General features: G+C 44.9%; 1 protein-coding gene across 3 annotated transcripts in view; it reads right to left on the bottom strand.

The window, feature by feature from the left end:
* The window catches only part of PSD3 (pleckstrin and Sec7 domain containing 3), a 562,110-nt gene that overhangs the window by 373,512 nt on the left and 163,393 nt on the right, over positions 1-25,205 (bottom strand). The window contains exon 1 of one of the 3 annotated variants that reach the window (XM_066574146.1): positions 6,891-6,944. The exons of the other annotated variants lie outside the window; for them this stretch is intronic. Within the exon in view, the coding sequence (XP_066430243.1) occupies positions 6,891-6,921 (31 nt within the window). The 5' untranslated portion in view covers positions 6,922-6,944. Of the gene's footprint in view, positions 1-6,890; positions 6,945-25,205 lie in introns of those variants that run through there. 3 annotated transcript variants of the gene reach the window in all.

Here is a 25,205-nt window from a genome sequence, read left to right as displayed (position 1 = left end):
AAATATAAGCCCTACTCCAAAATTAAGCCCTGCTAACAGTTAAATTTAAAAGTCAATTTAAATAGTGTCCAGGCAGCTATACATGTAAAAAAAAGTTAAACCTTTTTGAACAAAAATTAATATAAGACACTGTCTTCTTTTCGGGGGAAACACAGTACTCAGCAGCATTTTATTTCCCTTTACAAATACAGCAAACATGCACACTGAAAAACAGATGTAAAAAGGGACTAGTTTTGCATTTTTAATAAATGTTGCTTATTCGCAGTCACGAAAAATACTTGCGCTTTTACATGCGTTTTTCAAAGTGTGTTTCTTGTGGGTTTATAAATGCAGACATTCAACTGCAGCCTTAGGGAGCGCTCATTTTCATGGTGAGCCCCTTTATGATATGGCCATGATTATATGGCATTCATATCCCGGCCTGCAGGCCCGGCGCTGGTAGAACCGAGGAGGCTTACATAAGCCCCTGCGCCTCATTACTATGTGACCTGTCATTTACACCACTTGGAGGATCTCTGGGAATGTAAACTGTTGTCTTAGCATGTCAGCTCATCAATCCCCGCAGCGATGGACAGCTGAGAGCACTACGTATCATACACTACAGGACCGTAGATCAGGGACCGACAGATGAAACTACAACTGGGAAGAAGTACGAAAACTCCTGTAGGCCTGGAAGAACAAGAACACTGACCAGGACGTACGTTAGGAGGGGTTTATTAAACATTTTTTTAGCTGAATATCTGTATACAAGGATTTTGATATATTCCAGTTTTGGCGCTGCCTACAATAGAACGCACAAAAGAGTTTTAGAATGGCGAGATTAGGCGGATTTTGCTATAAACCGATGTATGTTGCCGACACCGCTGAGAGGTGTTAAAGCCGCATGGAAATCTGCAACATAAATGTACATGCCGCAGATTATAAACCAGCACTGCAAGTCGATTTCCATGTGGATACTGCATTATTACCCCCTTCCATAGTGGTTGTATGAGATTTGGTAAATCCACTTTGCTGCTACTGTAAACACTGTGGGGGACCTTATCAGCCCCTTTTTTGGCGGTAAAACAGTGCATTTTGATGCAAGTACCAAAAATTGTGCAAAAAGTGTACGACTTTTTGAGAAGTAACAGCGCTCTGGGCTACTTTCCTGAAAATGGGGCATGGCTGCCCCAGACCGACATATTTGTCTTTAATTTATGCCACAAGTCTATGCCACCTCCTAGTTGCTGGAGATTTCATTGTAGGCCCATGAAGCAGCAAAGATGTGCCTAATGCATGCTGGAGTGTGCGTCTCTGCATGATTCAGGCGTGTTGTGGGTTTCTGGTGCCCAATCCGCAAGAAATCCGCCAATGCTGTGCTATCACTAGCGCCATTTTACACAGGCCGACAAATTGTTAGTCTTGCATCCAGCGAGAATCCGAACGACCAAGGAGAATGGGTTCGCTTGTAGTTTGTCGGTCAGTTTCTGCATCGGTCCGTATAAACAGGCAGTCGGTTATTTAGGAAGGACTGCCTGCTTACTGTGAATGGAGACAGGTGGGCCAGGACAATCATTGCTGGGACAACCTACCGGGCGTCTGCACACATATTGAAGTAATTACCTTAATTGCTTATTTCAATAAATAGGAACATTGCTAATTTTTAGTTATTATATATATAAATATGCAGAGACTAAGAGTCTGACACCAGCCTTAGGGCTCATGCCCACGGGCGTATGTGTAAACATCGGCTCTTGTGAGAGAGACAGCAGCAACCGCATATGGCTGCGTGCACACTGCGCACGGCCGCGTATCACACAGACATGCTCAGTATGGATTGCATATAGACAGCATTTCATACGCTGCTATACCAATGTATAGGGCTCACGCTGCATGGTAAGCAGAGAAATAGAGTGTGCTGCCATCTCATGCGTATCGATATGCAGTGTCTACACGCACATGGATCAGTGAAAGTCCATTGACTTTCACAGACTCCATTCACAGTGTATCACGCAGCTGCGCAGCGCACACGTAATATGCGGTGAAAACACAGTCGTAGACATGAGCTCTGAGGCTGCTCTCACACATGCGTTCACTAAAGTCTGAGTTCGAAACCGCGGCGTTTTACTGTGATTTCACACGGCATTTTCAAATGCATAATACAATATTTGGTTGCGCTTTTTAACGCACCCCATTATTGTGGTGGGTGATGAGCTGCGTTAATAAAATGTGCTAGAAAATAGAAACGCTGCTATTTTTGAGCGCTGTCTGTTGTAACACACAGCGTTTCGGGCACTGGTCTGCGAAGCCCTATTGAAATCAATGGAGGTGCTATACCGCGATTAGCGGGACGTTTGAAAGTGGCCTGAGAGTCTGACTTCTACATGTCTTCAGCTGACAAGTACTGCAGCACCTCAGCCCCCCCACTGACGTGTTTCCCCTCCACTTCTTTCCATTGGGTTTATTTGTATAGTTTTCATTACAAGAAACCCCAAACTGCCATTCCTTCTATACAGAGCCGGCCGCCTTCACTGCTTACAACTGCATATGTTGCTACTATAATAACAAGTGACTATTGTCTTACTTGTAGCTATTAGTTACTTGTAAGGAGAGAGGAAGATGTCTTGAGCATATTCTCCTCATCCGGGCAGGCGACCAACAGAAGCCGATGATGTAACTAATGGGCACGCCACCAAAAACCAGGAAATCACGTCCCTCGTAAACTATTATGTCGTTAGGCACTCCTATAATACACCGAAATCCTTATATCAAGTCCGCTGCGGAGGTTATCTGCACCATTTGGTGGAGATCTGCAAAATCTCCTCTGCATTGTTTGTACTGTAAATGCTGCAGATTTTCCCTACAGAAAATCCACAAAAATGTATGCTTTGTGTGAACAAATCTGTAGAGCACACATGTTATACTTGAGGTCCGTGGGTCGAAGCTGGCCGGTCACATCATATTATGGTGGCCTGTGAGGACCGGACACAGAAGGACAGGCTCCTCACTTTCTCTGGAAGACGCACCTAGGACTTGGTAGATGGGGTGGCACTAGCACAGGGAGAAGGCGCCATCTTGGATTCTGAGCTCCGGCGCACCTCCACATCGCTGTCTTCAGCAGCTCACAGGCAGTGGCTCAGCTCTGACGGCCTACCAGGCACCCTAGCCACCCGCCAAAGTAGGAAGTTCGGTGTTAAAGAGGTAGAAGGGGAGAGACCATATCATAGTGCAGAAAGCTCCATAGCCATGTTAAAGGGAAGTTACATTCAGGGCTCATTCACACGGGCGGATGCAGTTTTGGTCCATGAAATAAGCAGCACTTTCAAGGGCCAAAACTGTGCGTATTTTTTTCCCGTGTGCGTATTTACTGTGTTTTTCACTTGCACAAAAAAACTCTAGAAGGTCCCATATATTCTGTCTTCATGTGTAAATACATCTACAATACACCTTACAAGGGTTTCAAACGACCTTCTGACAGACAAATCGAGGGGCGATTACTCCCTACTGATCCTCCTCGACCTCTCCGCAGCATTCGACACTGTTGACCACAAACTGCTCCTCAGTATGCTTCGCTCCATCGGCCTAAAGGACACTGCCCTCTCCTGGTTCTCCTCCTACCTATCTGACCACTCCTTCAGCATCTCCTTTGCTGGCTCTACCTCCCCTCCTCTTCCCCTTGCTGTTGGGGTCCCCCAGGACTTGGTCCTTTTCTCCATCTACACAACCCCTATTGGACAAACCATCAGGAGATTTGGTCTCCAATACCACCTGTATGCTGATGACACCCAGCTATACACCTCTACCCGTGACATCTCTGCACCTTTCCTCCAAAACATCACTGACTGTCTGTCCGCTGTCTCTAACACCATGTCCTCTCTCTACCTAAAACTAAACTTCTCTAAAACTGACCTACTGGTGTTTCCGCCCTCTACTAACCGACCTCATCCTGATATCTCCATCTCAGTGTGTGGCACCTCCATAACACCCAGACAGCATGCCCGCTGCCTTGGGGTCATATTCGACCCCGATCTCTCTTTTTCCCCCATATATCCAATCTGTGGCACGAACATGTCAGCTGCACCTCAAGAACATTGCAAGAATCCACTATTTTCTTACTGCGGACACGCTTAAAATCCTCACTGTTGCCCTCATCCACTCCTACCTCGATTATTACAACTCGTTGCTGATCGGCCTCAGCCGCGCCAGACTCTACCCTCTCCAATGCATCCTGAATGCGGCAGCCAGGGTCATCTTCCTGTCCAGTCACTACTCGGACGCCTCTGCCCTGTGCCGGTCACTGCACTGGCTCCCCTTTAAATACAGAATTTAAACTACCTTCATCCATAAAGCCCTCCACAGCGCCGCGCTGCTCTACATTGCCTCCCTCATCTCAATCCATCACCCAGCCCGTGCCCTCCGCTGTGCTAACGAAACCAGACTGAGTGCCCCTTTATTTAGAACCTCTCATTTCCGCCTCCAAGACTTCTCCAGAGCAGCACCAGTACTGCGCAGCGGAATATGTTGGCGCTATACAAATAAAGATTATTAATAATGTGTTCACTGAATATTTACACAATTCCATTGACTTTAATAGTCAATTTCGGTCCATAATAAGGACCAAAATTGGACGTGTGATTTTTTTTTTTTTTTTAACCCCCATAAAATACATGCATGAAATACGCATATCTGAACAGCCCAAAGCAAATCACTGCAATGCGTAATATACAAATACATCCACGTGAATGAGCACTTATAAATGGGCATATGGAGGCAACCATAATGCTGATATGGCCCTTGTTGAAAATTAGTTTGACACCCCTGGGCTAAATAAAGCATGACGGAGAGTAACTTTACAAAAGTTTTAAAGCTGTATTGTGGCTATTAGATGAAGCACGTTAACGTAAACCATAGGGCCCAATACACATAATATAGAATGTAGTGCCTCTAATTACCAGACTAAATATGGGTCTCATACCGATGTATTCTAGAAAAAGAGATGAGTAACAATGAGGATATCTAGGAGGGAGAGGGGCTTAGGCCGGCTTCACAAAGCCAAGAAAATTGAGCGAGATATCAAGATGCACCCCATTCTTTTGGAAGGGGTCACACACATGAGCGATGCGGTGCAGGAAAAAATTGTGGAATGCTCTATCTCGTGTTCCTTGTAACGCAGCGCCCATTGATTTCAATGGGATCTTGAATGTCTTGCATGCCGTACGATGTGCATGCGAGTTCGATGCAAGGTTTCCCATTGAAATCAATGGGAAACCCTTCCGATCCTGTACTGCAAGTGAAACTTAAGTGAGAAAATCAGAACGTTGCAGATGTGTTGCGAGGCGTTTCTGTCTGAAAAACACCTCGTATCCGCAGGCAAATCACGCGTTCATGAGCGCAATATCGCACTTGCCCGTGTGTAGATAGCCTTAGGGTGCTTTTAGACGTAATGATTATTGTTGAAAAAAATCGTTCAAACGAGCGAATACCCACAACTGAATGACGAACGAGATCCGTTCACTTTTTGTTTGTCGTTCATTTTATATAGACATAAAATCCATCAGCGGCTCGTTCGCTTATCGACCGGCTTAAACAACAATTGTTCCTCCTTTCGCTTATACAGGGGCTGAACAATTCTCGTTTGACCAAGCCAACGATGCATTATCTTCTATAAACTGCCTGCGTGAGTGTGAACGAGTTAGTAATGACATCGCTCATTCTAACGAGAATCAGCTCGTCTACATGGACACATATTTTCTGGGCAATAGGTGATAGCGAAGGCGTGCTGGAAGACAGTAGGATAGCCCTTCATCGGTCAAATTAAACCTTCCAGGTGGGTCGGTCTCCTAAACTCAGAATGTTCCGTTTTGGTCTTGAATTTCACTTTAAAACAAAAGCATTGCAGGCCTACTGCCACAATCACAAATGCAAATTTTTTACTGCCTGCTAGCAAAAACCAATAAAATCTGAGTGAAAGTGGAAACGTGCGTCTGTGATGATAAAACAAGCTGTTTGCAGTCTTGCCATTCTTTTCTGGAAAGCAAAAGTGCTAAATATACACTGGTTCTCCGGAGGTTAAAATAGAACTCCAGGCTCCGACTCTTCCAAGAGCATCCCAGAAATAGACTGCAAAATCCAGCTGAAGTCAGGAGAACAGTCTGCATACAGAGCAGTCAATACATTATATCTGTCCACGTGGAACCTTCGCCAAAAGAACAGAAGTCTTAGGAAAGCAGGCGTGATTGTTCCTGGCACAGGAGTCTCCTTTAACATGTGCTGTCACTTAAGAGATGGGCAAGGCAGCCGCATAGCATACAGTAGAAAGCCATCCAAAGCCGGCACAGCCTGCACTAGGTAGCAGTACTGCAACCATACAGCAGTGTGCCCTTTAACAAAGACTCCTCCCATTGTGACTGTGTTTTCTCTGAAAAAAGGATAGAAGGAAATCTGTCGTGGATTATATTGCGAAGGTCAGGCTGGATCTGATATCAGGTGAGGAAAGCGGTGTTCATGGTCTGTCTATGGCAGAGAAGCAATGTTCATGGTCTGTATAAAGCAGGTAAGTACGTGCAGTCGGCGTCTGCTTAGTTAATGCAGCACAGGCTTTTGTGTGGGAATCAAGCTGACACTGCATTTTATAGGGATGCGGGGAGAGGCATAATGAAATCATCCATCAGGGTTTTTTTTTTCCTTCCACATTGGAGTTTCAGAATAAATGATGGAACAGATCTGCTCTTGCATTCTGTATATAGAATCAGTATATAGCCTTCCACGCAGATTCCGTTATAGAAATGCATGGCTCTCGACATGTAGGAAAAAAGCAAGATTTCTACGAAAACCCAACAGCCACTTAGGTCTTGAGGATTTGCTTGTGACCGAGAACCCATTTTAAAGAGGTGATTAAAGAGGTTACTTACAGTAGCAGTGGCATCTGCAGCAGTTACCCATTGGTTTGCATGGGGAGTCATCGGTATATTGCTTCAGTAAAGTTAGCTGAGAGGAGACGGTGTTAATTCACGCTCTGCTATTCCACAAAATGGGATGCATACTAGTTTCAAATTTCCTGGCACTCTCCTGTCCAGCGCTGCACACAGTGATGTAAATGGTAGCATGATGGGAGCGAGGAGGGAGCTGCAGACTCATTCTGTCCAACCTTAAAGCAGAAGGGAAAAAAGAGCAGGATGTTCTAATGTATAACATTAGTACATCAGATTCCTGCACCGCTTGCTGCTAATTCTGCTCTCTTTAATAATGCAAGGGAAAGGTTTGACAAACAAGCATTGGGGAATATTTCTTAGTGGGTGTCAGATTTTGCTGCAATGAAACAGATGGGTGAAATAAGTCTGCAACTTTGTAAATAAATCCATCATCATGGCCTGTCTGGCATCTTCTACATCACTGGGAGAAATTCGGTTTTCACACCATATGCCTGTCCCAAGACAAGTCCAACTGGCTGGTTTTACTGGTGGCTCCGGGGCCACGTCTCGTGGGCGCCCCAGACCAACAATAGCTGTGTGTGATGTCTCCTTGGGGGAGATCGCCAATACAATGTATAGACAGAGTACGAAGCGAGCACTATCCTAGCACAGCCCCCTCAACAATGCGGTGGTCTCTGCTGATGGGTTTCTTCTCCTTGACCTGAGAAGTTGTACTGTGGTTAGGGGATACTTGGATGACTCCAGGGGCCAGTTTATTCTATTTTTTTCAGTAGCCAGACCATAATAACTTCCCTAGATTCTATGGTATTACCAGAAAAAACACAAAGTTGCTCAGCAGCAGTCAGGCCCCCTTCACATGAGCGTATGTGTATTTGCACGACTAGCGCTGCGTATTTACGGAATGAACTATGCGTATTTTATTCTACTTTTTGCGCCTGCGAAACATTTTCACATGCATGCGGCTAACAAAGACGCACTGATTGAAATGGCTAATTAGTCTAATGAGTGCCAGATGTGTTCCTTTTCCTGCAAAATTATGCAGTGTTTCACACATTTCCTAGTGTGTTTTCCGTCTCCCTATTGATTGCTGTGGGAATTTGGGTGAGAAAATACGCAGGAAAATAGAGTAGGCTGCGTTTTTTTTTGGGGGGGGGGGGGTTGCGCCACTGAACTGCGCAGGAAAAATACACACGTGAATAAACCCACTAAAATCAATGGGTTCTATTCTCTGAGTATTGCGGAAAAATATGCCCATGTGAAGCCGGCCTAAAAGTCCGGGTGCAGTGGATTACCGGGCTCATGGATTGTACAGCCCAGTGCTGCACCAATATAGTGACGGAGAGTTTAAAGGGAAAATTTGTAATAAATGTTGCAAAATAATCATATACAAATCGATACATTATAGTGTTGTTCTGTGGAGTCATGAACTACGTCCCCTAAGTATGTGTCTGAACTGGTGACTTAGGTCATGTTAGGCCGTGTGACATTATGCACATTGATATGCGGTCCTGGCACAGGCTTTATTCTCAGGTATTGTCGTGTCCCCACAGAACTATAAAGTAAATTATGGTGACCAGGAGCTGAATGATGTATATTTTAAACTCCCTTCCTCCTGCTATACCGTACCATCACCTTGTGAAGATTGTGCGGAGCAGGAAAATTGGACTCCTTTCAGAGTCCTGCACACACACTCTCCCATACAAGTCTATGGCAAAGCACTCACACAAGAAACTATTTCCCTGCGCTGCATGATCTTTACGGGGTGACCGCTGGATTGTGGGAGCAGGTGAGTATAAGGGCTTATTCATACGACCATATATCAGCCAGGTATTCACGCCGGCCGATATACGGCGTCCCGCCTCCTCTCAACCCCTTCTCCGCCCCTCTGCACTATTAGCAATGAAAGGAGGCGGGACAGGGCGTGGCCAAGGTCCGGGAATTAGCTCCGCCCCGTACCGCTTCCCCTCATTGCAAATAGTGCAGAGGGGCGGAGAGGGGGCGGGAGCTCAGAGCACTGCTCCCGACTCTTCCAGCCTCCTCCCCCTGCAGAGAGGGATGCCGTATATCGGCCGGCGTGAATACGCAGCCGATATACGGTCATCTGAATAAGCCCTAATACATACATCACCCAGCTGCTGGTCATCTCACTTAGATTGTGTTGAAGTGGGGACATGATAAGTTCCCTTTAACCGCTTAGTGACGAAGCCTGTTTGCGCCTTAGTGACGGAGCCAAATTTTGGAAATCTGACATGTCACTTCATATATCATAACTCCGTAAAGGTTTTGCATATTCAAGTGATTCTGACATTGTTTTTTCGCCAAATATTGTACTTCATTTAGGTGGTAAAAATAGACTGATATCATTTGTGTATATTTATTAAAAGTGCCAATATTGGGAAAATTTTGAAAAAAGTCATTTTTTCACATTTTCAACTGTAATATCTCAAATATGTGCAAACGTACTGTGCAAATTTTTGCTAAGATATATATTTCCATCTGTTTACTTTATTCTGGACGCACATTTGAAAAATGTTCGTTTTTTTAACCATTTAGGAGACGTACAAATTTAGCCTTACTTTTTAGCATTTTGAGGAACACTTTGTTTTCCTACACCAAGCCAAGATTGGAAAGGCTCATAGGAGTCAAAATGATAGATACCCCTACAAATGACCCTATTTTAAAAAGTACACCCCTTAATATATCCACTGAGTGGTGTCATGAGTATTTTGAGCCCATAGTTTTTTTTCAGGAATTAATGCAATTTAGAGGAGGTAAAATAAAATTTCAGAATTTTACAAGCACGTCATTTTAAAGACATATTTTTTTTTCTATAGTGCACATAAAAAAGGTGATTGACACCCCAAAATTGATACCCCTGTTTGTCCAGTGTTCAGAAACATACCCATTGTGGCTCTAATCTTATGTCTGGATGCACAACGGGGCCCAAAATGAAAGGAGTAGTCAGCGTCTTTCAGAACAGAAATTTTGCTTGAATTTCTTTTAGGCCCCATAGCACGCTTGTAGAGCTCTTGAGTGGCCAAAACCATTAAAAAACCACACAAATGACCCCATTTTAAAAACTAGACCCCTTAACGAATTAATGAAGACTTGCACCCCAAAATGGATACCCCTGTTTCCCTCCGTGTTCAGAGACATACCCATTGTGGCCCTAATCGTATGTTTGGATGCACGAAGGGGCCCAAAATGGAAGGAGTAGTTGGTGGCTTTCTGAACAGAAATTTAGCTTGAAAGCCTTTTATACCCCATTGCACACTTGTAGAGCTGTTAAGCAACCAAAACCATAGAAAACCCCCACAAAACACCCCATTTTGAAAACTAGACCCCTTAATGAATTTATCTAGGGGTGTATTGCCCATTTTGACTCCACAGTTTTTGAATGAATTCAAGCAAAGCAGAAGGAAAAAATTATGAGTTCCGCTTTTTTGGCAATTCTGTCATTTTAAAAACAGCTTTTTTTGTACAGCACACACATGAATAAAGACTTGCACCCCAAAATGGATACCCCTGTTTCTCCCGTGTTCAGAGACATACCCATTGTTGCCCTAATCCTATGTCTGGATGCACCATGGGGCCCAAAATGAAAGGAGCAGTCGGTGGCTTTCAGAACAGACATTTTGCATGAAGGTGATTTAGGCCTCATTACCCACTTGTAGAGCCCTTGAGCGGCCAAAACCGTAGAGAACCCCCACAAATGATCCCATTTTAAAAACTAGACCCCTTAACGAATTCATCTAGGGGTCTACTGAGAATTTTCACTCCACAATTTTTCAATAAATCTAAGCAAAGCAGTAGGAAAAAATTACGATTTTCATTTTTTGGCAATTGTGTCAATTTAAAAACAGGTTTTTTTTGTACAGCACACATATGAATAAAGACTTGCACCCCAAAATGGATACCCCTGTTTCTGCAGTATTCAGAAACATACCCATTGTGGCCCTAATCTGCTTACAGGACACATGGCTAGGCCTATAATAGAAGGAGCACCCGTTGGATTTCAGGGTACAACTGAATTAATTCCAGGCCCCATTAAAGCCATTGAGCAGCCAAAACAATAAAGAACCCCCACAAATGCCCCATTTTAAAAACTAGACCCCTTAACGAATTCCTCTAGGGGTGTACTGCATATTTTGACCCCACAGTATTTGAATGAATCTCAGCAAAGCAGAAGGAAAAAATTACAATTTTCATTTTTTTGGCAATTGTGTCAATTTGAAAAGTTTTTTTGTACAGTGTACATAGGAATGAAGACTTTCACCCCAAAATGGATACCTCAGTTTGTCCCGTGTTCAGAAACATACCCCTTGTGGCCCTAATCTACTTACAGGACACATGGCAAGGCCTATAATGCAGGGAACACCCGTTGGATTTCAGTGCACAACTGAATAAATTCCAGGCCCCATTGCTCACTTGTACAGAAAAAGAAAATTGACTCCCATCGGGCAATAAAACCGGGTATCCCCCCTCCTTTCATGCTTTTTGTGGGGTACTTCTTCATCTCAGTTGCAGGGATGGGGTGTAAGGCTGGGTTCACACTGGGCGGATTTGCCGCGGAAATTCCGTCCGGAATGTCGCTGCGGCAAATCTGCCTGCGGCCGCTAATTCTGGGCTTGGCCAGCCATGTGGACGAGATTTCTCAGAACTCTCGTCCACACGGGACGGCAAACCCGCCGCAGGAAAGTTTTTTTTTTACTTTGTTATCCATCGGATAACAGTGATCATGTCCCCAGTGACATCCCTCTGCTCCTACACATGGCAGCCTGGAGCAGAGGGATTTAAAATTTTCCGGGGCCTGAGCCCCTCTGTGCACGCGTCCGATGATTGACATCGGGCGCACATGCGCAGAAGGGGACTTCAGGTCCCGGAAGCCCGGGATATCGCGGAGGACCCGGGGTGAGTATGTTCACCTCCCCTCATGGATCAGATCCATGAGGGGAGGTGAAGTTAACTTTTTTTCAACTTTTTTACAACTTTTTTGTGATCGTCGCTATCCATTGGACAGCGACGATCATGGGTCCGGGGACATCTCCTGGTTCCCGGCTACCTTCAGGAGCCGGGAGCCAGGAGATTTTAAATTTACCAGGGCTCCCAGTCTTCTGTGCATTTGCGTGACGTCATTCGTCTGGCGTGCATGCGCAGAACAGCGGCGCCGGCTCCCGAAGGACCCTTTCACCGCGGCACACTTTGGGGAAGGCGGGTAAGTAATTTCAGCTGCCCTGATGGATCCGATCCATCAGTGCAGCTGAATCTTTAACTTTTTTTACTTTATTGCGATCGGCGCTATCCATTGCCTGTGGGGGACTGCCCGCTGCCCAGGATGACAGCTCCATGCTGTCGGCTACCTGCGGGCACCAACAGCATGGAGCTGTCACGTCCTCAGCTAAGAGGGCTTTAATCCAAAGAGGATGTATGTTTTTACGTCCTCTAGGATTAAAGCCCACTTAGCGAGGACGTAAAAAGGCAATGGGGCTATCACTAAGGGGTTAAAGCTGATAGCGGTGATGACTGTCCGGCCTGTTTAACTCTGTATTGATTCTGTTGTGTCTGTGGGTGCAGGAATTGGGGACGCGTATCTGTGTGTGCAGGAACTGTGGTCACATGTCTGTGTGTGCAGGAACTGTGGTCACGTGTCTGGGTCTAAGTAGAGACCTTGAGATTTGCCTGGGGGGGCTACTGACTACCACCTATGCTGTGGACTGTTAGTGACCTAGACTGATGGAGGCAGCTGGCCCTAGCTACTGCATCTGGTTGTGGACGGCTTCTGCACCCCATATTGAGTGCAAATGTCAGAACCGTGAGAAATCCTGAGCGATACGGCTACCATGCCCCAGCCAGCCAATCCCCGTAACCACCTGCTGCGTGGGTAAAAACACTAAGTTTGTGTCCTCTGAAAGACTGTAATGTATGCTTTTTGCTTCAACTGAGTAAACTGCTATTCAAAGTTAAAAGGGTTTTTCAGGATTTTTGGCTTAAAACTGTGTAAAAGAAGACATATACACACACGCACTTCTTAGTGGCTCCCTGTATAACACTGCAGCTCTAATGCCCACCACTTGGAACCAAGAAGAAGCAGGCTGGGGGGCAGCGATCAGAGTTCAGCGGTGATTCTTCCATAGTCATTGAAGCTTCTTATTGGCTGAGGAGTCACATGCACAATGAGTGGCACTTGACCATGAGCCTGCTTCTTCCAGACTCTGAGAGGGGCACTAGGGGTCTGGATGGGGAGAGGTGGGTGTACGTCTTTTCTTTTTAAGGTTCTGGAAAACCCTTTTAAACCTTTCAAACTCCGTGAGTCCTTGTGGCATCTTCCAATGGGGCTTTACAATAAAGGCCAACGACCATAATCTTACAGATCTACTATTAAACATCATGTTTGTTATAACAATATTTGCAACAATGTGCACATCTACATCAGAAGCTCCTTTCGGTGCCTCTGGTTCAGATCTGGCATGAACAGTTTGGACAGAACAGTGTTGTACGCTGCTCTACTATATCTAGCAAACTGACGGAGGCATGATGGAGACCTGACAGACCACATTACAGTTTATGGTGTCCGTCGGGCGCCATTAGTGCTCTTCATGTGCCAGATTCCACACTCTAGTTCTTTTCATTATTCAGCTACTATTAGCACTTATGTGATCCCAGCCTTGGCCATTATTACATGGAGCATCTGGGCTGAATTTTTCCACATTCTGCACCGCAAGTCGCAGTAAATTCCACGCAGCTCTGTGTGGATTTTGATGAGGAATTTAAAGTGGTTTAGTTCTTCAGGGAATTCTGCATCAAAATCCACAATGAGACTTGAAGGTTTTGGTGTGGAATTTGCAGCGGCGGATTAAGGTGCGGAGTTTTGGCGTGCAATGCGGAAAAATTCCACCGGTGTGAAAGGACCCTCTCTCGGCTGTAAAACACAGGCAGAGCTACGCTGATTGCTGGACTCATCAGTTTCATCGCTATAAGGAGTCCAGATGCTGGCCGCCATCAATTGAGTTCTCCCTGCGAGGAATGATGCAGTATAATAGCATCCTAATGGCTGATTGCATACAACGTAATGTATTCCTTTGAAGTGCAGTTAAATAGTTAAGATGAATCGGCATCCCTGCACCATATCTCAGGTTGGTCTAGTCCAGGGATGGGTCGCATGTAGATCACATGACACTTTCAGTTTTATCTGCGTCTTCATGATGTGGATGGATGAAATCCATGGTGGAGTTCATGCCCTGCTGATCGCCCCAACTTCATGCCTCCGGCCTACAAGAGGTCTGCAGCAAAAGTAAGAAGTCAACGGACTGCAACAGGCGGTCAAGCAGATCACTTTTACTATGTTCAGCTTATTCCCTGGCTGCTCAGATCTTTAATGTGGGCATAAGAGATGCTCACTTGCCAGCAGCACATATACCTGTAATACCTACCAGCCCAATAATACAGGTTTTTATTTAACCAAGACAAGATCAATTCTTTTATCATCACTCAAAAGACCTGGAAGCTAATAAACCTATAGGGATTGTTGGCTGTGCAGTAAAGGTCTGCCAGTGTCCCTTCACAGCCCAACGTCAAGTTCAAGAAAAGCTAATGAGAAGCCTTGTGTAGGACAGCGACACAACAGCAAGGACTCGCTTAGTGATCGCTCAGGGCTCGTTCAGATAGCAGTATTTTGGATCAGTATGTGTATGGCTGTAGTTAATCCTCCACAGTGCCACCTATTGCACTGTGGAGGATTTATTCCATCTCCCTTATTTGCATATTACCCAGAGGAGCGTGCGTGGCCATTTGAGTCTCCTCACTTAGTTTATAGTATATAGTTGCTCTCCCTAAAGAGAAAAGAGCGTTTCTGACCCCTATGGCTGTAGTTGCACAGACGATTTTCAAGTGTGATTTCTGCACATTGTGAAATGCAAAAAAAATAATGTGTAAAATTAATCCATGATTTTCAGTGGTGTAATATACATGTGCGTTTTTTACTTTTGCCGCAATAGTGCAGTATGGAAAAATCGCAACTTGTCGTATTTTCAGGCAATTCTGTTCAAGAATCGCCCATTATCTTCTATGGGGCGCATAAAAATAACAAACACTTCTCATTCACTTGCCACTAGTACTCAAAAGCAGTAGATTACCCCAAAAGTGAATCCTATTTTGGAAACTAGAACTTGTCATGGAATATAAAGTGTTAAGTTTCAGAATGCAATAAGTGTATGTTTCTTACCTTGTATTGGATTGACCCTTAAATAGAAGACTAAAACCTATGCTTTGTAGTGAAGTCAACAGACAAATTAAATAAGGCTAAGCTATGTTAACAGAGAAGACACACAACTAATGCAGAAATATTGTCTAATGCAACAGCAATATCCTGACTTAGGTAATTTCTATGTCTGAGACGTGCCTTAAGAGCTTTGAGACTATTTGGTAGATGTCAATAAGTCTTGTGATCAATAAGTATTTTCACCTTTGTAACAGTACGCTGCGTAACACTAATCTTTGTACCAAGCAACATTTGGATACGCCCTCGTCTTTCTGTATAAGAGTTGGCAATGTTCATAATAAAGTAGAATTTTCTTGAGATTCTCACTGGAGAAATGTCTTGACTTAACATGGAGTGATTTCATGCTATTGATAGATAATTGCTAGCAAATCTCCTCATCACGGGCTTCCATATCTACCAATTTGGCACCTGGCAACGAGGTCATCAGATCGGTACCGGTGTGGTCCGATAACAAACTCTCACGAAATCATCAAGGAATGTAATTAGGATTTTGACCCCACAGGTGTTTGGTGGTAGTTGCTAAGACTGGGCCATGAAAATGAAAAAAATTACAACTTTTTTCAAAAACATGTGGATTTACCTTCACTTTTCTGTCATTACCCAATTTCTCTGGTGTACGGAAATGTCCCATCTGTGGACATGAACTGCTGTTTGGATGCAGAGCAGGGCTGAGGAGGAGTGCAGGTTTAGCTGGAATAACTTTCGGATAGCAGGTCACAATTACAGCGCTCCTGAGATACTAAAATAGTAAACCTTCCCCAACCAAAAAAAAGTGATCCCAATAAGAAAACGACATCCTATTCTTGCAGGGGTATAAGTAGTAGTATTCTACTAGTAATGTTAATTTATAATATAGGGCAATCACCAATGACCAAACAAAACAGTCGTATGGCGGACTCAAACAGCACTCAATGAACTCCGTTGACTAGAATGAGGTTAGTCCCATTTCCAGCCGTCTGTCGGGCCCGTTACAGGATCGGACAGGACAAAATAGCGCTTCACGCATCCTCTCCTTTAATTTTATAAGGTTTAGAAGGAAAAACAGTAATTTCATCATTTTTGTACGGATTTTGCTTTTATTGAGGGATTTTTGAAGTTCAATCACTTTTATTAAACAAGAAAAAAACATAACACCGGAGCCGAATCGGTGATGATAAAATGCACAATATAGTGTCACAAAATTGTCAACGGTTACAAAGCTGGGGCAACAGTTTGAATATAAGAACAAGCAGTCAATCTGCAAACAACAAAGGAAAAAAGAAAGAAAAAGATTAAAAAAAAGAGAGGGAGGGATAGAAGAAAGGGGGTTGGAAGGCGGTGGAAATAAACCAGTAAGTTGTAGGCGAGGTAGCCAGGCAGACAATTCAGGGGCATCTTGAAACATTATCCAAGGTGTCCAAATATGTAAGAAATTATCATCTCCGTCTTAGTTCTCTTCCAGGAGGTAGAATTTTGAGAACGTGTCGTACCACACCTTTAGACTTGGAACCGGAGTGGAATTCCAGTGACGAGGGATAACTAAATGGGCTGCTTGCAAAAATCACTGCTTCTTGTTAGTGCTGCTTATTGTTAGTGGTCGGGCAATAAAGTCAGAGCAATTTTTGCCAAATTGGATTGATTCTCTCCAATCTGAATTTTTCAAAAAATCATCAGCATAGCATGTGTGTGTCTTTTAACACCCACCCAAATTAATGTGGCTCAGCACTCCTTTCAGTGCTGGGGTTCTAGGTTCAAATCCCAATATGGACAATATGTACTTGACCTTGGTCAAGTTTGAACCTACAACTCTATCACTGCAAGGAAACAGTGCTAATAACAGCCCCCACACTAGTCTACACTGATCCTGAGAAGGGATAGAACATGAATAATCACAAAGAGAACGTAAAAAATAACTTCCATTACGGAGAAAAAGCGGGAGGAATAAGAAGGTATAAGCTTAGGGTCTAGCACTGTGGCCTTGTAGGGCCGGGGTTCTAGGTTTTAATCTCATTATAGATTTTGTATGTTCTTTGTGTTTATTACTATTGTTCTTCTGCATGTTTTCCTACTCTGGAGAAGCGAGAAAGAGAAGTGTGGTAGCTCACTTGTTAGCAAAAATGGTGATTTTCAATTTTTTTCGCTGGGAAGGCGGGTAGAAGTTAGCATGTGAAAACATTTATTACTACTGTTTCTCGGGTACATTTATTCATCCCGCAAGGGGACTTTAGGAAGCGATAACTTGGATAACACAGTTTCAGATAATACAATTCAGTGCATTATCTGAAAATGTTACTTTCATCACTGATCACACTAATCCACCATTCATGGAAGGACATGATTTGCCGTCTGGATGCCTTGGCCACCATCAGAAAACTACGATCAGATTGCAGGCGTAAAAGGAGGTTCCCCCTGTCCTCTCCAAATACCAGAGGTTGCTGTCTGCATTGAAATTAATATCGATGGGGTTAAAGCCCATCCCAGCGACTACAGAGGGAATCCAGCTGTCAATTATAGCCGACTCCTGCTGTTAACACTGTACATGTACTGTAGGTGGTGCCAACACCTTGACGCCCGCGTTGTACATGTACATCACATCTCACCAAGCGGTTAATTGTATCGCCCATAGTTTAACAATGTTGGAGTATCCTCTCTTAGATCTTTAAATTATACTGTTCCTCTGTAATCCCTTCTAAATACATGAATAAATTGACAGCTAGATGCCACAAATTGGGGTCGTGTCCCCAACGAGAGAAGAAATACCTGGCCTGCCATACAGAGCAAGACGAAAATGTAGGTTTTTAAATGCTCACCTCTAGAAGTTGTGTAAATGTACCCACAACTTTAGTGGAGGCACAAACACAATTATTTTTTGATTTCACGGCTGCTACATTCCCTGCAGGTGGAATGGGTACGATGGTAAAATATACTTTGTGTTTTGGGAGCAAACAGCTCCTTTCATCTGGTCTAGTTATCTAACACAAGCAACACAGCTTCCCATGTATACATCAACTGGAGAGAGCATGCAGACATCTCTTGGTCAGGCCTGAACCCGGACCGGAGGGGCAGCAGCACTGATGACCACTGAACCGTCGTGCAGCCCAGGCGGTACATCTCTTCTGCCCCCTTTGACTCCGCTGCCCCGGCTGCTCCTCACTACACCTTTGCTAACGACAACGAAGCCCAACCAACATTCTAATCAGATTAGATTGCATTTGATTTCAGAATACTGTCTTATGTATATATTCTGCTAATACGGCACTTTTAGTGTAAAGAACATGCCCCTTTTTTCCTGATGGGGTTTGATATATAAATATTGACCTGTATTGTTTGTATTATATGAATTCGCTCTGTGAAGTCCAATATATTTTAACATACTAGTCAATCCATCTGTGGGTATCTAAGTGTACGTTCATCCAGGAAGTGCAGTCAAAACCCTGCTAAATTCACCTTTAGGACTCTTTCACACAAGTGTATATCGGCCGCATTTTCCTGGCCAGCCGGCATACGCTGCCTATCTGATGCATTGGCTTACAATGCATCAGTTCAGATGGGCGTATTTCCGTGGTATAAAAGCACCCGGCCAGCCAAGATAGTGCTAAACTCCCACCCCCTTCCCTCCTCCTCTCCGCCCCTTGCCGGTTGTTTGCAAGAAGAGAGGGTAGGGTGGGAGCTTAGCAACTAGCTCCCGCCCCCTCCAATAGAGTCTATGGGAGCTGCCGCCATATTCTGGCAGTGCACACTAGCGCCGAGAGCCGGCGAGGTGGCGGAAAGGTGGAGGCAGTTTAGCAGAGCTAAACTGTCTCGCCTCGCCTTACGGTATGCCGGGCTTGTCATATACTCGCCAGACTCAGGCCGTCTGAACAGGCACACAAGCGGGAGAAGCAGACGTGGATCAGCAACTTGTTCACGGCTGCATCTCATTTCCGCGATTTTTTTTGGTTGCACTGACTGAAAATCGCCTACGCTCATGTGAAAGAGCCCTTAGGGCGCTTTTACACGGGACGATCAGTAAAGCAACAGATGCCTGACAGTCGTCCAAGTGATAATCGCTGCTGCGCTTTCACACAGGGATGATCATCACGGGTGAACGCAGGCGGAGCGGTTGGGCATCGTTCCGATTCTCCCGCCTCTATTCACAGTAAGCAGGCAGTCAATTATAAGTAAACGACGGCCTGTTTACACAGAATGATGCGTCCTTTAGTTTTCTGCATGCAGAAACTGAACGACAAAAAAAAGGAGGTGAATGACTTCTCATTCCTCATTCAGTTGGGGTGTAGATTTATACTGACCGATAATTGCTCACATTCTTGCAGGAATCTGAAGGATAATCGTTTTGAGTAAAAGCCCCTTCATATGGTATCGCTGCATAGCCTGACAATATCAGGTGCTGTAGGGATGCTCCTATTTCAGAAGGGAAATGGTACACCCAGTTGTCAACTTATCGCAACATTTCCAGGAGGAACAACAATGCCGAGGTCCCAGACAAGGAGCTCCAGAATTATTTTATGGAAACCACCTACATTTACTAAAATCGACGTGTCAGGAGAGCTGAAAGACATCAATATGATACTAGAGGCTGCCGATTGGCTGAGAGGAGTAACTCGGCACCACGTAGGACGTTACTGCAGCAGAGGTCATGTCATACCCACGGTGACTCTGCAGAAGCAGGAAAGTGTTTGGTACCATTTATTAGGGTGATTCTCTTTAATACCGCAACAGTATTCCACTTATGTCATAAAATCGCTCCATCAGATAGTTCTAATTTTTCCTCATATGACATGTTTAGCATGAAAACCCACTGCTATAACCTTGTAGGAAATGAGTATATGTGATGAGTTTACACCCTACAGGTTGTTCACGCTCATCTATTCTTGGAGTATTAAAGGGGTTGTCCCGCGCCGAAACTGGGGTTTTTTTTTTTGCATAGGCCCCCCGTTCAGCGCAGGACAAACCCAAGGGATGTGTTGAAATTAAAAAAAAATTTTTACTTACCCAAATCCCCTCTCTGCAACTTCTTCCTTCTTTTCCTCCAAGATGGCCGCCGGGATCTTCACCCACGATGCACCGCGGGTCTTCTCCCATGGTGCACCGTGGGCTCTGTGCGGTCCATTGCCGATTCCAGCCTCCTGATTGGCTGGAATCAGCACACGTGACGGGGCGGAGCTACGCGATGACGCTTAGAAGGGGGCGGGGCCAGAACGCCGCTCGTGCTCGGACCGACCAGAAGGGAGAAGACCCTTCTGCGCAAGCGCGTCTAATCGGGCGATTAGACGCTGAAATTAGACAGCACCATGGAGACGGGGACGTCAGCGCAGGGAAGGTGAGTATATAACTTCTGTATGGCTCATATTTAATGCACGATGTATATTACAAAGTGCATTAATATGGCCATACAGAAGTGTATACCCCCACTTGCTTTCGCGTGACAACCTCTTTAAGGGTCCCTACAAACTAACATGTATTTTCTTGCCCCCCAGTAGCTGCTGCCCCCCCCTACACATCCTGCCAGAAGGACTGCATTTCATCTCACGTCGTCCTACATTGCCTGCTATTACCGTTAGTCATTTCTTCAAAGAATAACAGAGGTCGTCCCCTTTCTAATAGAACGTGGGCATTTACTTACATTGCTGTAACTTTTACTATTCACTTTTTTTCCCCATTTGTAAGCAGCGGCTACTAAATTCATACTTATTAGTTGGATCGACCACTACCAAATAATCACATGGAATGATAAAAAAAAACTAAATATCAACCCCCACCGTCCAATGCCGAAGAGCCGCCAAGTGATTATCATATCATGGAGTGCATGTAGAACTACAACACAATATAGTTTATGCAACATACTGCAAATCTGGTACAAAGTTTTCTTAAACTCCTGTTAAACTATTACGTATAGCCTCTGGCACACTGCTGTATTTGGGACAGCACACAGTCCAATTATAGGATTATGAGGCAATGAATACTGACATTTTGTCACACAGACCCATAGTATGCATGAAAAACTCATTGCAAGTCCTATTTTAGTCCATTTCACAGACAGAGAAATACGATGTGCCAATGTGCTGTGTCTCTTTAAATTGCATATAAGGAAGATGGAACAATACCTCTGCAGCACCACCTATGGGATGGCAGCATTCCTGCAAATCAATGCCAGACTCTTTATACAGGTCTTTATAACAATGATTGGGAATTGAAAACCAAGCCAGAATCCATATACAGACGGCTGTTTCAGGGTGTTTTCCCCTGATCGGTGTGCAGTAGGATCCTAGCTTGGCTAGTGAGAGGTCTATGATTTGGGTCAGGAGGGGTACCATCTCTCCTTAAGGAGACACATAGAAGGTGAGTGAGGAGACTTATAAGGCTATTCATGCTCCTCTGGGAAATATATGCAAATAAGGAAGATAGAACCCCAAAACAGCTGTCTGTGTATGGATTCTGGCTTGGTTTACAATCCCAACCATTGTCAGAAAGACCTGTATAAAGGGTCGAACATTAATTTGCAGGAATGCTGCCATCCAACAGGTGGCGCTGCAGAGGCATTGTTCCATCTTCTCTATTTGCAGATTTCCCAGAGGAGCATGCATAGCCTTATAAGCCTCCTCACTCACCTTCTAGGTGCTCTTCTTAAGGAGTGATGATACCGCTCCTGACCCACTCTATATATTACACAATACGTGGACTGGTGTCTAATACGAGTTGCGCTTGAGCCTCTCGGGCGCAACTCACTCTCACGGCTAGCGTACTGGAGGCCTATAGTATTTTGCCGGCTGTTAGAACTGGAACATTCTCATGTTCCATAAAACCACTTTCCTATAGCGCCTGTCTCGCAAGGATGACCCCTTTCTCCGAGCCGTATTAGATAGAGCACGCCAATGTAGCCAATCGGTAAACTGGATATAGATATACGATATCATCTGAGATCCAAGGAAAGAGGACATGGTCCCCCCTAAAATATTCCTTCCCCGGTAATAATTAGACTTGTATGTGAAGGTTCCCTTCATTAGCTTCTGTGTCTAATCAGCTAAGTTTAGACATTTCTAAAAGCCAAGGATAAATCCCAATAAAGCATAAGGTGTGTTACCGTACACGGAGGCGTTAGATCATCAAACATGGACCTTGAGCCGGACAAGAGCCGCTCCACCTACCTCTAGTTAGGTCGCATCTGATTATCTTGTGTACGAAAGAAGAAAAAAAAAAATCAACTTTCAGTTTCTTTCATGATCACATACAACACACTAGCATTTAAAGAGACGGTCACCAACTTTTAGCCCTACGAGCTAAGCTTATGATCTTAAAGTAGGTGACCCGCTTATACTTACCTCACCTGTCGTTCTCCTGGCGTCAGCATTAGAAGCCGCTGCTCAGCGCATTGAGCGATGCTGCTCAGTAGTCCGCCCATTATAAAATTAGAGAGGGCGGACTACTTAGTGGTCACTTACAACGTTGACCCCGGGGAAACAATGAGGGGGCAAGTATAAATCTTTCATGTCCAGACTCAGGGGGTCACCTACTTTCAGCTCATAGGGATAAAAGTAAGTGATAGATTGCCTTTAAGGGCTCATGCCCATGGGCGTATGCGTAAAACGCCACACGCAAACAGCCGACAGAGACTGCGTATGGGCTGAGTATGCACTGCGCATGTCCGAGAATCTAACGTCATGGACTTGCGCAGTGTGTTTTGTTTTTTCTTTTTTTTTTAAATTCCCCGCTCTGTTCAGAGTGGAGATGCGTATTGAGAGAGAAATAGTGTATTCTGCTATTTATTTCTCTTGCGTACGGATACACAGTATCCACACGCTGGTGTGCACGGATCAATAAAAGTCCATTCACTTTCATTGCCTCCCTTCATCGCGTATCATGCGTGTGTGAAAAAATGCCCGTGGACATGAGTCGTAAGGCCTTCCTCACACAGGCGTTCCGGAAAGCACCGCAATTTCAATCACGGCGCTTTGTGAAGATTTACTTCCCCTTTCGGCTGCAGCGATGTCGCAGCTGACAGCAAAATTTATCCAATGAATGAGGTGCGCTAAACATCAAAAACAGAACAGACTGCACTTACAAAGCGCTGCGATCAGGCAGCTGTCTGCGAGGCTCCATTGAAAACAATGGGAGCGTAATACCACAATTAGCACAGCGCTAAAAAACGTCTGTGTGAGGGAGGCCTAACCTTCATACTTGCTATACCAATTCATGTAACCCTTTCTAACTGTCTTTGCAGGTTACTGTGCGCAGGACAGAGGTGCATCCTGCCCTTTAGGAAGACGACGGGTCAACGCAAGTACTAGAAGAACTACGGACAGCGGACTCTGCTTCTCGCCATCCTTCATTGCGGGACATGTTCCCAGAAGGTCTCCCTCTCCCAGCGCTGAGGACACATACCCCCTGCCAGCCGGCCATGCCTCGCAGCTAGGTATTGGATTGTCAGACGTCTCCCGCGCTGCAAGCTGACTAATTATACTTTGTATATGCAGTGATAAACACGAATGGAGATGAAGGTGACAGCCGTACGAAGGGCAGAGATGTGTCGGTATATGTGGGCTTACTTTAGGCTTGTTCTCTCTCCTGTATGAAAGCGCCCCGAACCAGCGATGCAGCTGCCGTCATCCTCCACGGAATCCCATGTTATCTGAACCCTCTAGGAAGGTAATGGTTACATTATGGAGTCTAAGCCACTATCCGGGTTGTCCATTTAGCACCGTTAACACAGAGCTGAGTCTTTGTGACTTTGTGATTTATTTTATGATGGTTTCTTCAACTGGAATTATTTAACTCCTTATTGACACAAGATGTGCAGTTACATCCTGCGTGTTCGGGGCTTCTATGGAGGACGACCGAGAGCCGATTCCGCTCCAAACAATGTGGGTGCTGGATGTTTCTTACAGCTGACACCCACAATGAGAGTGAACGCTGATTGCAACTATTAACCCTTTAAATGCCGCTGTCAGAATTTTATATCCCCCAATCGAAGTTTGGGGATCCCGAATGCCCCCTCCAAATTTGTTCAGTTGTCAGGGCAGCCTGGGGACTTCTGTAGGCCTCGAGCGCTGCAATGGCCGATGACCTATCGAGCCAAGCTTGGCAGAATGCGATATAACGTAATACTATGGTACTACATCATACTGTGTGAGCGATCAAACGATCACAAGTTCAAGCTTCTTGAAGTAAAAATAAGTAGGGGTTCATTCACATCAGCGTCAGAAGATCCGTTCTGAACCTCCCTCGCTGATTTCCACTGGATGAGATAGTGCAGCAAGCTGCACTATTTAATTCTGTAAACTGCAGCACAATGCCTGGAAACCGAGCAGACCCCAATTATAGGCAATGGGGGGACCATTTGGCGTCATTTTGTTCCGTCATAAGATGGGACCGTTCAATCCAGGGTTGCAGTTTTCCTGAACAGAGCAGAAAGACAGAATCCCCTAACGCTGATGTTGAATGAGCAATAAAATAACATTTTAGGAATTATTAGAAAAAAAAAGTACTGTATTTTCTGGTGTATAAGACGACTTTTTAACCCAGGAAAATCTTCTCCAAAGTCGGGGGTCGTATTATACCCCGGGAATACGCTGTAGAAAAAAAAATCAATACTCACCTCCCGCGGCGCTGCTGCAGGCTGTCACTCCCTCCTTTACGCCGACAGAGCAATGCTTTCTTGAAGCGGGGCTTGAATGCCCCAACTCCAGAAAGCTAATGCTCTGATTGGCTAACTCAGCTCTGCGTCAGTCAATGAAATCCGGCGCTGCGTTAACCAATCACAGCCATTCAATGATGTCAATGAATGGCTGTGATTGGTTAACGCAGCGCCAGCTTTCATTGGCTGACACAGTGCTGGAGCATTCAAGCCCTGCATCCAGAAAGCAATGCTCTGTCGGCGTGGAGGAGGGAGTGACAGCCTGCAGCAGCGCCGCAGAACGCCACGAGAGGTGAGTATTGATTTTTTTTTTCTACAGAGTATTCCCGGAGTATAAGTCGACAGTTGGGGGTCGTCTTAGACCCCCTGCACACAGGCGGAAATTCTGCGGTGGCATTTCCCGCAG

The sequence above is a fragment of the Eleutherodactylus coqui genome, chromosome 7 (genome assembly GCF_035609145.1).
Source record: "Eleutherodactylus coqui strain aEleCoq1 chromosome 7, aEleCoq1.hap1, whole genome shotgun sequence".
Classification (NCBI taxonomy): domain Eukaryota; kingdom Metazoa; phylum Chordata; class Amphibia; order Anura; family Eleutherodactylidae; genus Eleutherodactylus; species Eleutherodactylus coqui.
This window is presented reverse-complemented; position numbering and strand designations above follow the sequence as displayed.